Genomic DNA, 15,710 nt, shown 5'->3' on the forward strand with positions numbered 1-15,710 from the left:
CTGGAGCAACGAAGTGCTGCTGGTCAGCTTTAGCTGAGGAAGCACAATGGGACGTCGGAGGCTAAAGAAACCATGAAACCTGCAGTATTATTAACATAGCACATTCACTTGTCTTCTCTTGCCCCTGCACGCCCAAAGCTCTGTTCGAGGCCACCCTTTCCCCTTTCATAATGACCAATCAGGTTGCCCAGTGCAAAAACACTATTAAATTCTTAGCTATTAAATTGCGTTATTCAGAATAATCCTTTCCACGTTGAGTCTACGTGCCGGACTGGCTGCGAGCAGAAACTACTTCAGGCGCTTTAAATCTCAACACTTGTGGTCGCTGGCAGCAGAGCTCTTAGGCTGTAGCTCAGTCTTGTAATTCTGAGCTACGAGTTTCAGCTACGGTCCCTCGGGCCTATCAAATGGCAACCTTAACACTCTGGAGGCGTGGTTATCGTCTTGGGGCTCTGGGAAGTGCAGTTACATGGGGGACCAGGCCTGATAATACCATAAAAGGCTTGGTTCTCTGAATTCTGAAGCCATGTTCTGTTGACCTTCCTCTAAAAGCGGTACCCGCAATTGTGCGGATTCCGTGGTTCTCTAGTCCCAAGCCGTCTGCTTCCTGGGCCCTTTCGTTGGCTCCGCCCCCGTAAATCTTGCTCGTCCACTCTGGAAGCGCTCTCCTGACTACAGGCCGCGCCCCTCGCATCGGCTCCGCCCACCTGGCGCGCAGCTTGGCCCAGGCGGTAGTTCGCGTTTTGAGCCGATCGTGCCACCATAGCTCCTGCTGCTGCCTCTACCACTGCCGCTACAGCGGCGGAGCTGAAATTGCCGAACGCGATGCCCGAGGGCGCTGTGAGCGGGGTGGCCCTCGCTCGCCGAGGGTGGTGAGGCTGGCCCGAACGGGGGCGCTGACGAGTAGCAGGGGCCTCAGAGGCGGGTGAAAGATAAAGGTCCAAAGCCGCTGTGGAGGGTGGAGAGCGAGCTCTGGAGGATAGGGAGTGGGGGAGGGAGGCTCCCGCGGCAGAACGAGTTGTGGGCTGCGGCGAGCCCCGCCGCGCCGAGTCCCCACCGGCGCTAGCGCAGGTGTCCAGGCCTGCGGAAATCCCTGGTGGTCTCGGCGGCCTCCTCCGTTGGACTCTACAGTTGCCATGGGAGCAGTTGGGCATTAACGGGAACCAGATCGTCCACGAGACCAACTAGGGCCCATCCCATCCATCTCGCCAGTTAAACGCCTCTGGCGGGCGTGGGCCTGGCATTTCTTAGTGGCTTAGGATTTCCCCCCTTTTTCGTGAGCCTTTCCTTCCGACGTTGCAAGAAACTGTGCAGGGCTAGAAGGTGGGGGTGAGGAAAATGGTGAGAGCAATACCCAGAGGTAAAAACTGCAGACTTCGCTAGGCAGAAGGTAAGACACTGTTATACTTGGCTTCTGCCGTCTCAGGTCAGTGAGAGGGCATATTGGGAAGCCCTGTGGAGTGGGAAGACAGTGCCGCTGTTGAGACAAGACCCAGGACTGTGCCGGGGACTGTCCCAAGGGGTTTCTCGTCATAATGGCTGTGGAAGGGTCAACCATTACCAGCCGGATCAAGAATCTGTTGAGATCTCCATCCATCAAACTGCGCAGAAATAAGGCAGGAAACCGACGAGAGGACCTCAGCTCCAAGGTGAGTCCTGTTGGGAGCCACCTCTTTCCAAACCCACCCTCTCCTGCTCCATGTTCCTCGTTAACCTTCCTGTTTCTTGGTAAAGATAACTAGAAGCTCTTGTTTACTCTGAAGGATCACATGTGATCTGTGCAGGCAATTTAGGTTGAAGGAAAAAGCAGCAGGGGTGGGCATGCTGAGATTCATCCATAAGAAGAGGTGAATAGTAGGAAGGCCACCTGGGTTCAATTGAGGCCTCACTATACACTAAGCATGTGCTTGGGAAGCCAGTTGATATGCTATGACTCAGTTTCCCTTCTTGGGAAAGGACAGTAGGAACACATACCTTGTGAAGGGCTAAGGTGTGACTAATGTAGCTGCAGGTGTTAATGTAACAGCTGGGGTTATGTAAGACTGTAGTGGCAGAAAGAAATAGCTAAAACACCTAGTCAGAGTTACTGGCTTGGTAATTGCTCTTGCCTAGGGTCAAAACAAATTTTTTTTGGCCCTTCAAGAGGCTAACTGGAGCATCTTGGCTTCTTAGGAATGATAACATGCAAGAAGCCAGATATCTGTCAGCAAAAAGTTCTGGATGGCCCTTGAGCATTGCTTATCTCATTCACTATATGCCAAGGCTGCAGATGATCCTCAGAGGCAAAGTTCCTTTCCATCCCTTCACTTGTCTGGGTTTTGGTCCTTATGCTTTCTTCAACTAAATAAACCCCACAACTTTGGGAACCCAGAAGTAGACTACATTTGTTTAATCACTTGAGACCAGGGCTTTATTCCCACAGGATCAGATCAGATTTTGTGTCTTATTAGTAGCCTGTAAACACAATAGCCTTGTGAGGTACGAGGTTGTTACTGGGAGAGGCATTTGAGACCACAGCATTGTATTGCTTTGCCTGTATCTCTTCAGTGATGAGTAAATCCCATGAGGAATGATTTAGAATGCCACTGTACAACTGGCAGGGTTCTGGGAGGACTTAGTTCAGCCCTGTATTCATTAGCAGAACCTGGAGTAGGTTTGGTAAGAAGGTGAACAACTTTCCTGTATATTTCAGCAGAAGTTGTGTTGAATCACAGTTTGCTACAAGGTTTTGTGATCGGTGGACATTGTGACCCTTCCAAGGTCTCTTATTCATCATTGTTTCTATTCTCCTGAGGCAGGCAAATAAGCCTGAAATGTAGAAATTGTTTTAGATATGACTCTGTTCATTCTTAATACTGCAAGTGCTCTTATTCTTGGCTGGTAACTTGGCAGTGATCAGCACTGTTAGAACAATCTTCTCAAATCTTTGGCCTCTTTTTCTGGCCAGGAATGGTGTATGTAGTAGAAATGTATAATAAGAGTTTAGCCTTCATTGTTAATTCTTACTGTAATTTTGGTCTGGAATCCAGAAAGTATGTTGCCATTCTTTAAGACTTCCAATATCACCCATTATTAATGCATTTAACAAGTGTTTATTGAGTGCCTATTAAGTGTGCAATCAGTTATGGGTAAAACATTACCCTTGCCATCAAAGAGCTTATGGCTAGTCAGACATGTAAACAATTAAAACACAGTGTGGTTAAGTGCTGCTCTAGAAGTATGTGTACGTTGTTAATGGAAGCACAGGGGAGGCAACCTAACTCAGTTTAGAGGAATTAGGAAAGGCTTCACAGGCTGGTCATGGTGGCTCACCCCTGTAATCTCAGCACTTTGGGGGGCCAAGGCGGGTGGATCACTATGTCAGGAGTTCGAGACCAGCATGGTCAAGATGGTGAAACCTGGTCTCTACTAAAAATACAAAAATTAGCCAGGCGTGGTGGTGCACGCCTGTAATCCCAGCTACTTGGGAGGCTGAGGCAGGAGAATTGCTCGAACCCAGGAGGCCGAGGTTGCAGTGAGCTGAGATCCCGCCAGTACACTCTAGCCTGCATAACAGAGCAAAACTCTATCTCAAAAAAAAAAAAAAAGGAAAGGCTTCATAGAGGAAGGGATGCTTGAACTGTGAGTCCTAAGGCAGGTGGAGAAGAGCTCTCCAGGAAAACAGTGGAAAAGGGGCATCCCTGGCAAGACCATTTACCCATTCCCTGTTTAAAATAGGAATTCAGTGCTTCAGACTGCTTTAGATGGCTTTGTCTGTCCTGAAGCTGTGTATGAAATACTTAGCTGAAGTTGAATGACCCTTGAATGGTCTGGCAGCAAAATGACTGGTGCATATCTTTAGCACCCAAGAGGCGTAGCTGTCTTTGTGTGCCCAGGACCCTAGAGATGCCAGACTCCCCACACTCCTTAGTAAAAGGTCTCTACCTAAGATTATTCTAAAAGCCTGCCTTGTGATTACTCTAGTGTATTAAGCTCTGTGGACCAGGCGTATTAAGCTCTGTGAGTTGCTCTAATATGTGGTGGCTGTGGGTAATCAGGATAAAAGGAAATTTGTGATTCATGGATAGCTAATTCTCAAATAAAATTTGAAGACAAAAAGGCACACGCCCCTTTTGGGGGGCAAAGAAGGAAATGTCAGAAAGCCTTTATGCAGCTCTTACTTCAGATTGCCTCCTGCTTTGAATTATACTATTGTTTCTATCTAAAGTAGTCTTCTCCTTTACACCAAATTCTACACTTATTTTTAGGTCCAATTCTGTATTTATCAGAGCCACAGGGCTTTCTGTGACTAGCCCCCGACCTTGAAACCAATATCTTATTGTTGTTTTATGTATGTCTTCATTTCCTAAGGATCGGGGTCATGTTCATTATTTCCTTTACATCACATCGTTTAGGACAGTGTAAAATAGGCAGTAAGTACTTAAAAAAAAAAAAAGAATAATTTAAAGATGTCAAATATAGTGCGGGATAAACTTGGACATCTAGGTGAATAAAATAATCAGGACGAATTTATGACCTCTTTAGAAGAGAAATCAAAACTAGGATTAATGAAAAGGTGACAAAGATGTAGAGATGCAACCTAATTAGGTGTAAAGGACGTAAGAGAGAAGAAGTCCACGTATGTAGAAAGCAGTGCTCTCTAGTAAAGGGTTCTTAATTCAGGAGAAACCTAGTTAAAAAATATGGCTAAACGCTGGTGTGCGAGAGCCAGTGGAGGTGGAGATTTAAGTTACAGCAAAGAGAGTAGATGAGTGCTGAGATTTTCATTAAGCTTTTTCGAAGGGAGGGAGGTCTCTTCAGTCGAGTACATTGGAAAAGACTGATTTAAAGTTTTATATTAAATCAGCTTAGTCTTGGTGAAGTGTGACTTGAAGTTACCAGTAAAGCCCCAAGTTCAGAGCCTGTAGACATGTCAATTCCTGCCTCTCATCGCTAAGTTGGGGTGTGTTTTCCTTAAGAAGCAAATGTGTGTGATCTTGGTAGCTAACCCTCCTCCTCTTAGAAGTTTCTGAAAGATTTTTATGTGGAGGGAGCTGGGCTTGTTTTCAAGGACAAAGGACAGAAATGGACCGAAGCCCAGCAGGCAAGATTTAAGTTAGGGTTACAAAAGGATTGTCTGCGCTGGAGGGTTGCTAGATTTTTAAAAAGTAACCGAAGGAGATATTGAGATCTTCCTCCTTAAGAGCCATTAATCTGATCTAGGTTATATTATTCCTTCTGGAAACAATGGGTAAGATGACTTTCTTCTAGTTGTGTTTTTTTAATTGTAAATCTAATTCTTCTTTCTCTATTTTTGTCTCCAAGTTTTTTTCCTGTATAGTTGTGTAGTGGTACTTCGAGCTTGAGCCACCATGCCCAGCCAGTTATTTTTGTTTTTTGTAGAGACAGAGTCTCACTCTGTTGCCCAGGCTGGTCTCGAACTCCAGGCCTCAAGGGATCCTCCTGCTGCAGCCTCTCAAAGTGCTGGGATTACAGCCACGAACCACCATGCCCAGCTCCTGCCTTACTTTCTGAGTAGCTGGGACTAGTGGTGCTCGCCTCTGTGCCAGGCTCCAGGGAACACGCTCTGAGCTCTCCACATAGAATAGATGACTAAGAGTGGATGTCGCTGTGGCCAGCAGCTATGCCCCTCATCACCCTTTGTGAATGACCTTGGTCAAGCTCTTGTTGAATTTTCTCTCTCAGATCTCTTGAAATAAGGCTTGTGAAGTGTCTTGAGATCCTCACAACAGGTGGTATACAATGAAAAATGTCAGTGTTCTCCTAGTTTTGTTTCTTTGATCTCCATTTCATTCCTCCTTCCGGTGCCTGCAGCTGCCCTCAGCCTTCAAAGTGATTCTCATTGGAGAGAGAGGATGCATCTCTCCCTGGACCCAATACCTCTTCCTTTACTGTCTAAAAATAGCCCAGCCTCTTCAGGCGGGGAGTTGTCTTTCGAAACCTCTTCTCACCTACTTGGCCTCACTCATTTCAGAGTGGAACAGCACTGCTGCTTTCCAAGTTTTTCTCTCTTCCAGTTTGCAATTTAGGGCAGGTTCCCCTCTTGGATTTGAGTCAATGTCTTATTTCCTGCTGGTATTTTGAATGTCTTCCATTTGTCACCTGTGTATTTTCATTTCTTGACTAGTGAAAAAACAGGTAGAAATGAGGCTTTGGCCTGACCTCTGTGACCTCCGCACCAACCCCCTGATCTGAAGTTGGGCTTGATGCTGTTATCACTGACCCTTTGTTTGGAGAAAACAGTCCAGGGCTTGAAATTGGGGCTATGTTTATTCAAACTAAGCTTCTATGAGCACATGGTCTGCCCCACTCATCCTCAGAGTATCTGTTGGTTTTACTTCATGTTCAGACTGCAGTGTTGTTAAAGAAATAAAGCTACAGTGTTTTCAGAAGGATTTGTTATGTTATACTTTACATTCCCACTGTTCCAGGCTAAGCCTCTCCTCTGGGCTCCATTGTTTAGTGCAGGACAAAGCCAGGTTTTCTGGCAGCTTCCTTTTCATAGCAATTCTCAGTAGAGGTGTAGAATGAGACCTGCCCACCTTCTTGGGTGTTTATTACCCCATTTGTGGATTTTACTTTAACTTCTGTTACCTTTAAAAAAAAAAAAAAAAAAAAGGTGGGTGAGGAAGGCAAGAAATAAAAGTGAGTATGACAGCCAGACTGGGTAGTGTGGATTTTTAGCGTTGATATTTTTGAATGTCTAGATTTTCCAAATCAATCCTTCCTTTCAACAGGTAGAGCAGCAGGTCCAGTGCTTCTTCATTGGTCACATTATTTTCCTCTGGTTTTGAAGGATACTTTACAGAAGAATGAGTTTACAGTATGGATAGCTCCTTCTAGATTTCTAGGGAGTAAATTCCCCCCTCTCATTTTATCATAATGTTTGCAATGCTTTCTTTTTTTTTTCCCCCCCTTTTTTTCTTTTTTTGAGACAGAGTCTCGCTCTGTCACCTAGGCTGAAGTGCAGTGGTGTGATCTCAGCTCACTGCAACCTCCACCTCCCAGGTTCAAGTGATTCTCTTGCTTCAGCCTCCCAAGTAGCTGGGATTACAGGCATGTGCCACCATGCCCGGCTACTTTTTGTATATTTGGTAGAGACAGGGTTTCAACACGCTGGCCAGGCTGGTCTCGAACTCCTGACCTCAAGTGATCTGCCCACCTCGGCCTCCAAAAGTGTGCAGTGCTTTTTTTGGTTGCTTCCGTATTCTGTAAAACAATCCTGTGTTTTTTGTTTTTTGTTTTGTTTTGTTTTTTCTTGCTGGGATTTTAAAGTTTATATGCCTTATCTCTCCCCCTCAAACTGAAATGAAGCTAAAGATATTTTCCTTTCCTTGCTATGCTGGGCATGGTGGTGCACACCTATAGCCCCAGCATCTTAGGAGGCTGAGGCAGGATAATCGCTTGAGCCCAGGAGTTTGAGGCTGCAGTGAGCTGTGATGGCACCACTGTATTCCAGCCTGGGCAACAGAGTGAGACCCTGTCTTAAAAACAAACAAAAAACTCTCTGCCCCTCTGTTTATAATTGATATTTTAATTTACTTGAAGATTTTAGAACAACCCTTTCTGAAACCATATGACTGATTTTTTTTCCCACTTTGCCAAATGTTCTTTTGGAGAAATCCTGAGAAGAGAGTTTCTTTGGTGGTTCAGGATTTGAGCATTGCTCCTTATTCATCACAGTTCTAATCAGCCTTTGAGACCCATCTTCCTTTAGTGGCTCTTCTGGTCCTTTCTTCATAAGTTTGGCTGATGCTGTTATAGGTGCTAGCACTTAAGAAAACAAGACTTAAAAAAATTACGAAATACAGGCCAGGCGTGGTGGCTCACGCCTGTAATCCCAGCACTTTGGGAGGCCGAGGCGGGCGGATCATGAGGTCAGGAGATCGAGACCATCCTGGCTAACACGGTGAAACCCCGTCTCTACTAAAAATAAAAAAATTTAGCAGGGCGTGGTGGTGGGTGCATGTAGTCCCAGCTGCTTGGGAGGCTGAGGCAGGAGAACAGTGTGAACCTGGGAGGTGGAGCTTGCAGTGAGCCGAGATCGCGCCACTGCACTCCAGCCTGGGAGACAGCGAGGCTCCGTCTTAAGAAAATATATATATATGAAATACAACAGACATTAAGAGAATGTACAGATATAACATTGTATTATAAATAATGATAAATGATTCCCCTGTGTAACCACAGCCTAAGTGAAAAAATAGAACAATGGTAAAGGTATTGGCAGTTTCTGAGGGATGTGATGCGAATGGTGTCATCAGGGTGGGTGAGGATGTACTAGGCCTGTGCTAAGCATTTTACATATACTATCTTATTCGAGTTTTACAGAACTCTACCATAGATAGTATTACCACCCCATTTTGTAGTTAAGAAAACAAATGATAAGAGAGGTCAGGTGAGTAGCTGGTAGTTACACAGCCAGTGAGTGGCTAAGCAAGAATTCAAATAGAGGCTTTCTGAACTCCAGGGCCCACACTTAATCTTTATTCTGCATTCCTCCCAAGGAGCCTTCATGTGCACAGCATGGCGCTGACTGAAGAAGTGTGCCTAGTATTGCCATAGCCAAGGGGCACATCCTGCACTCAGCTTAGAAAAAGGGGCAGTTCCCAAAGGGGGGAGGGGGACAGCTGTCTTTCCAACATTCCTTATAAAAGTCAATTTAATGCATTTCTCAGACTATTATTTTAGATCCATCACTCAGTAACCCTTGTCCATCTGTATCGTTACTCCTCTTCCCACCTCCAGCTCCATATTTCCTGAACTGTTGTTCCTGCTTGTTCTTGTTAGCAACTGTGCAACCTTGGTTCTGTGGGTATGTGAATGTCAAGTTGGCAGAGTGAAGCTGCGTGATTCCTGATGACCAGAAGCCACAAGCAGTTGCTGCTTCTCTCTTGGGGTTGGTTGGGGAGTGAAGGGCAGACCCACGGATGCCTTGGTTGTTTTTGTGTGTGGGTATCACGGGGCTTCAAACTTGTGCTCTTGGTTGGCTGATTGATTTTGTAGCTCATGCTCTTGACTAGCTTCAGTGCTCCTTCAGGTCTCTCCCTCTTTTCCTCTGAATTCCACCTCTTTGTTATCTCTGTTAGCATACAGCTGACCTTGTTTTTGAAGCTGTGGAGAGTAGCTCGTGGAAATACCTCTTCCAGTTGGGAAAAAACGGACTTAAAATGTCCCATGTCCAGGCTGACCTGGATGATGGCATTTGGTTGATGAGTTAATTTGAACATAAGCAGAAATGAGGTCACTTGCCCACCTGACTCCATGTGGCCATGCTGGCTCCAGGTTGCAAAGTTATTCGAGCAAGTGCCTTGTCTTGCCTAATCTCAAATGTCTATTCTTTTTATATCTTCTCTCAAATAGGCACTGTGATAACATTATAGGTGCAAAAGTATGAGGTCTAAAGGCCTCTGCTTCCCTGTACTCCTTCAGTTTGTCCTGAGCAGAGGGAGCCCCAAGCTACATGGATTGGATGGATAAGAGCCCATAGGCAGTTTGCAGTTGTGGGGCATAGCTGGGAGCATGCTCAGAAACTCTGATTCTTGCACCTCTATACTACTGCTTTGGAGAAAAGCAAGCAGCTGTTTGTCAGGACTAAACTTGTAACATGCAGGCCTGCCTCCGTTAGCATGACATTCATTGGTTGGCTTCTGTTTGAGAGGGCACAGTATCTTTGTATGCCATGATTGTTTTCATATGATATAATAACCTGCTGCTGAGTTTTCTCAACATGTCCTTTCTGCTTATGATGCTCTTTCTCCAGGCTGCTTTGGGTTCTCTTTTGAGGCCTCTACAACTGCTGTCACTGAGACACTGCCTCATAACAAACCTAGAATGGGCTAGTGAACAGAGCTTCTCAAGAGTTAACATGAGCTGGACGTAGTGGCTTGGGCCTGTAACTCCAGAGTAGGCTAAGGTGGGAGGATCACCTGAGGCCAGGGGTTCAAAACTGGTCTGGGCAACATAGCAAGATCCCATCTCTAGAAACTTTTTTAAAAAATTAGCTGGGCTGGGCGTGGTGGCTCACGCCTGTAATCCCAGCACTTTGGGAGGCTGAGGCCGGTGGATCACGAGGTCAGGAGATCTAGATCATCCTGGCCAACATAGTGAAACCCCATCTCTACTAAAAATACAAAAATTAGTCGGGCGTGGTGGCGCACACCTATAGTCCCAGCTACTCGGGAGGCTGAGGCAGGAGAATTGCTTGAATCCGCGAGGTGAAGGTTGCAGTGAGCCGAGATCGCGCCACTGCACTCCAGCCTGGCAATAGAGCAAGACTCCGTCTCAAAAAAAGAAAAAATAAAAGTAGCTGGGACTTTGGGAGACCAAGGTGGGGAGATCACTTGAGTCCCAGAGTTCGAGGCCAGCCTGGGCAACACAGTGAAACCATGTCTGTAAAAAAAAAAAAAAAATTAGCTGGGCATGGTGGTGCATGACTGTAGTCCCAGCTACTTAGGAGGCCCTAGGTGGGAGAATTGCTTGAGGCTAGGAGTTCTAGGTCACAAGGAGCTATAGACTCCCTCCCAGGGCCATTGTGAGATTTAAATGAGATTTAATGAATTTGAAAGCACATTGTAAGTTTTAAATAACTTTATAGCTATAAGGGGTTGCTAATACTATCAGTATCTGAGATATCTAGAATACCAAGGAATTTTCTTCTAATTTGTTAGCAACATTTTATTCCTTCAAGTTTCCATTTGTGAGAGGTCCTTTTTTGTAGGCTCAGCCTCTTCTGTTTCAACATTTTTAATCAGCCTTTCTGCATGGCTTTTTATTGTGAACTATCTTCAGTACCTTTTTCTTGCCAATATTCTAACGTGTATCAACAATACTGACCAAAAGGAAGGCTTAGCAGAAATTCTTTTTGATACTAACTACTGTGTAATTTATTTCAGGACTATGACTATGATTTTGGGGGGAAATTTTTAAAAAATGTCAAACCAGTGAACTCCAGGAGTAGAGGGGAGTCCTAATTTTTTTCTTTATCTGTTTAGAAACCACCGGGGTGATGAGCATGATTTTTAACAGGAAAAGCTTCTCTAGGTATAGAAATAACTTTTTTTCTTTTGGGTCTAATTTGTATTGACAAATAATTTGAGAAATGAATTAGCCTTTTGTCAGACTAAGAATTTACAGGCCAAGTGAAAATGTGTTAGTTTTGTAACTCATTATTTAAGTTTCTAATGTTGTGACCAGAGTGAAATAATCTATTAAAAATTCTTTTTTGCTTAAAAAAATAAAGATACATGAAGATGTGAAGATACAGGTGCAATCATACCCTTACACTACTGGTGAAAACATACATTAATCCAACTTTCTTAGAGGACAATTGGTAATATCTGTTAGAAAAATTTGCACATTCATACCTTTTGATTCAGCGGTTATAATTCTGGCATCTTATTCTGTGCAAACACACATACTGCACAAAGGTGTATGTAATTGAATTTTTTGGTGTTATTCATAAGAGTGAAATTTTGAAGTAATCTAGGTACCTATGAGTAGGGGATTGGTGTACATCAATAAGATGAAATTCCTTGTACCCACCAGAAAGAATGAGGTTAATCTGTATGTACTGATGTGAAAGAGTATACAAGATATCTTAAGTGGGGGAAAAAAGCAAATTGTATAATACTTTTTTATGTTAATGATTATTTATATTTTTGTTAAAACATATATGTGTTAGTATATGCATATTAAAGAGTGAGGCTATCAATACCAAACTTGTTAATATCGGTTATCTCAGGGAGGGATAGTAGATTATGATGGACTTTCACTGTCTACATTATATATTTCTGTAATGTTTAAATTTTTCACAAAGAGCCTGCATTATTTTTGTAAGTAGAAAAAAAAATAAAGATGGAAGTCTCTCCAATTTAAACATGTGTATTTCATATGTAAATCTAAGATGTTTAAAATTTAAAATCTGTATGCTCATTTTATTAAAGCAGTTATGCACAAGTGCTATTGAAAAATATGTCTGGTATAATAAGCTTTTTTTGTTTTTTAAAGAAGTAATAGGACATAATATTTTCTTGAAGATTAATGGTTAGCTTGTTGAATTTGAGACAATTCATTTCCTTTTCTTTTTGAGATTGAGTCTTGCTCTGTCACGCAGGCTGGAGTGCAATGGCGGTATCTCAGTTCACTGCAACCTCTGCCTCCTAGGTTCAAGCGATTCTCCTGCCTCAGCCTCCTGAGTAGCTGGGAGTACAGGCGTAATCCTGACCTCGAGTGATCTATCTGCCTAGGCCTCCCAAAGTAGATTTTTTTTTCCTGTTGGGATTACAGGTGTGAGCTACCGTACCCGACCAGTTTCTAATATCTTCAAAAATATTTCCTCATTTAGCTTTGATAAATAAAATATTTTTTGATACTTTTTGAAGTACCTGTGCTTTCTGAAAAGATTTGATACAACTAATATAGAAAAGCATAAAGAAGAAAAATTATCTATAATTCCAACACCTAGAGATAACACTGTTCTGATTATCGAGGGCATTTAAAGCTCTTTTTGAGCAACATGGTCGCTTTTATTTTATTTTTTTGGGGGGTGGGCAGGGACAGAGTCTCGCTCTGTCGCCCAGGCTAGAGTGCAGTGGTGTGATCTCGGCTCACTGCAACCTTTGTCTCCCAGCTTCAAGCAATTCTCCTGCCTCAGCCTCCCAAGTAGCTGGAACTACAGGCACGTACCACCACGCCCAGCTAATTTTTATATTTTTAGTAGAGATGGGGCTTCACCATGTTTGCCAGGCTGGTCTTGAACTCCTGACCTCGTGATCCACCCACCTCAGCCTCCCAAAGTGCTGGGATTACAGGCATGAATCACCATGCCTGGCCGCGAACACATTCTTTAATTATAACTTAAGTCAGATTTGTGAAGAGCCATACTATGCATGTCTTTACTAAAGCCAGGGATAAGAGTGTTCTGTTTGTAATCATGTATGGCACATGGATTATGTTATTCAGGCCTTCCTCTGTCTTTCTGGAAAGGCATCAGAATCTTACTTCCTGCTGCAGCTTCTAGGGCCGGCATTGATACATAGCTGGGGAATTCCCTAGGAGGTAAAAGAACTTACTAAGTAAGATTAACCAAAGAGTAGTCATAAAGATTTTAAGTTTTTTATTTAATTTATTAATTAATTTTTTTTTCCCCCGAAATGGAGTCTTGCTCTGTCACCCAGGCTGGAGTGCAGTGGCACTATCTTGGCTGACTACAACCTCCGCCTCCCAGGTTCAAGCAATTCTTCTGCCTCAGCCTCCTAAGTAACTGGGATTACAGGCACATGCCACCATGCCTGGCTAATTTTTGTATTCTTATTAGGATGGGGTTTCACCATGTTGGCCAGGCTTGTCTTGAACTCTTGACCTCATGATCCACCCGCCTCGGCCTCCCAGAATGCTGGGATTACAGGTGTGAGCCACCATGCCCGGCCAAGATTTTAAGTTTTTAAACAATGTTTTTGAGTATTTAAAAAACTGATTCAACAAATATATATTAAACACTGTGCCCTGTGCTATAAGCATACAGTTGGATGAGATACAACCTCTGCCCTCCAGGAGTGTATAGACTGGTAGGAGAAATCCATAAAGAATAGAAGTTCTTTACAAGGTTCTAAGCAGTGCATGCCATGTCAATGATGCAAATTAAGTGCTGCTATAAGAGTACTGAGGAGGAAGGAATCATTTCTGGCTAGGCGATCACAGAAAGAATCAGAGGGGATGTGACATTTGAGCTGGTCCTTGAAGGAAAGGTAGGATTTCAGTATAGGGTAGTGGAAGGGAAGGTTAGAAGAAGCATATGAGCTGTAAACGAGGCTCCTTTCCAGAAAAATGAATAGTCCAGATTGACAAAGGCACATGATTCATATAGGTGAGTAGTAGGAAATAGAATTATGAGAAGGGCAGGGCTCACTGATGCTAGGCTGAAACATTTATGTTTTATTTAGTTGACAGGAAGGAGTGACTGAAAAAGTTTTTGGGCAGGGGAGAAACATGGATCAAAGCTATGCTGTGGAAAATTTACGCTGATGGGTTGGAGAAGGGGAGGAAAGAGTCTATAGTAAGGAAATTGATTAGAAACCCATTGCTATATCCAGGAATGTGTTGAAGGCCTACACTGGGGTGTTGGCACGAAGTGAGCATTTTGTAGAGAATAGGTTGAGGAAACCTTCCTTCCCTGGAGGGTTTCATGGCATAAGTTGTGTGACTGTAGGGGCACTGAGAGCCCTCCACACTCCCCTTTTTGTTCCGGGAGACACATTCGCTTTGTACACTTAGTCCAGAGAAGGAACAGTTAATATTCTCCCTGGTTACAAAATAGAAAAGCAAGAGTTTAAGAAAATTCAGGTATGTAGAGTTGGTATGTATGAGGAGGGATTAGATCCTTTTGATGACCAGATTTTTAGCTCATAAAGCTTTGCTTGTGGTTCTGGTTTTGCTGTAGTATTGTAGAGAGGACTGACTTTAGAGGAACAAAAAAATCTAACAACCCCCACCCCCACCCCAATTCTGCATGCTTACATTGAGATAACTCCTTTTCTTGCCTTTCTGATAACTGTGGAAGAGAAAAGAGAGGGCAGAAGGGCTGTACCAGGCACTGTAAAAGCTGTTAAATCTGCTCTCTGGACTTGGGCACGTGCTGATGACTGCACTATTAATATAACTAACTGGGCCTTTTAGCTGGAGTGTCTTCATTCCCTCTGCCTCTAGTCTGACGCCTTCCTTACCTCTTCCTCCATCTGCATACGAAATCAGCTTCTCCTGCTTCTGACCCTGCAATGCCAGTTGCCTTGGAAATGGGTGTCTGCTGTCTATATTTGGCTATAGCATAGGCTGGACATGGGCAAGCTCTGACCACATGGGATACTCTGGCATTAGGAAGACCCTCCCTCTTTCTCGCAACCATCTCAGTGAGGAGAGGTCAGAACCCATTTTTTAGACCCATTTTAGCTACTGATAAGTTCTGTTAAATTTTTTTGTTAATGTTAAAGATAGCATGAAAGGTCTCTATTGTCTGTCTATCTTGTGACCCTCTGCCTTCTGTCTTGGCTCTCAGACCTGTCCCTGATGCCTGCACAAAGGCATAGTGACTTCCCTTTGTGCTGTTTCAGAAACTGTAGCATTCTGGTGGTGCTAAAGAATTTGAACTCTCTCCTCAAAGCATCACGATTTCTGGAACCAGACAGCCCCAGGTCTAAATCCTGGTTCTTCCACTCACTACTTACCTCTTTCATCTGTAAAATGGAGATACTAGTCCTTCATGAAGTTGTCAAGAGTATTAAATGAGATGATCTATCTGAAGCGCTTAGAACAGTTATTGACACAAAGTATACATTCAGTAAATGGCAGCTGTAGATCATCTCTCTGCCCCAGACCTTTTGTACCTCTGGTGTGTTCTTGTAAAAAATACTTGGAACACTGGGACTAACCCAAGAGAGGCTAAAATTTGGAAATAAAAGGGCAAATGCCTTAATTTAGTAGTTCCCAATCTGATATCAATCATTAGAACCACCTGGAGAGCTTTAATATGCATATTCTTAAACCCTACTCCTTATCTTTTCATTCAGAGTCTTGCAGTTAGGGGAAGTGGATTGGGTAGGGATAGAGTAGGGACTGCTACATGAAAAAAGCCTTGGCCCGGCGCGGTGGCTCACTCCTGTAATCCCAGCACTTTGGGAGGCCGAGATGGGCGGATCACAAGGTCAGGAGATCGA

At 43.8% G+C, this 15,710-nt stretch overlaps 1 protein-coding gene across 4 annotated transcripts in view; it reads left to right on the plus strand.

Annotated features, from left to right (window-relative positions):
- Window positions 1–745: 745 nt before the first annotated feature.
- The window catches only part of MAPKBP1 (mitogen-activated protein kinase binding protein 1), a 52,929-nt gene continuing 37,964 nt past the window's right edge, over window positions 746–15,710 (plus strand). For all 4 annotated transcript variants that reach the window (XM_015142011.3, XM_077939148.1, XM_077939151.1 and 1 more), the window contains exons 1-2: window positions 746–872; window positions 1,427–1,649. In XM_015142011.3, the coding sequence (XP_014997497.3) occupies window positions 1,536–1,649 (114 nt within the window). In that variant the 5' untranslated portion in view covers window positions 746–872; window positions 1,427–1,535. The remainder of the gene's footprint in view (window positions 873–1,426; window positions 1,650–15,710) is intronic.

The sequence above is a fragment of the Macaca mulatta genome, chromosome 7, assembly GCF_049350105.2.
Source record: "Macaca mulatta isolate MMU2019108-1 chromosome 7, T2T-MMU8v2.0, whole genome shotgun sequence".
NCBI classification, from domain to species: Eukaryota; Metazoa; Chordata; class Mammalia; order Primates; family Cercopithecidae; genus Macaca; species Macaca mulatta.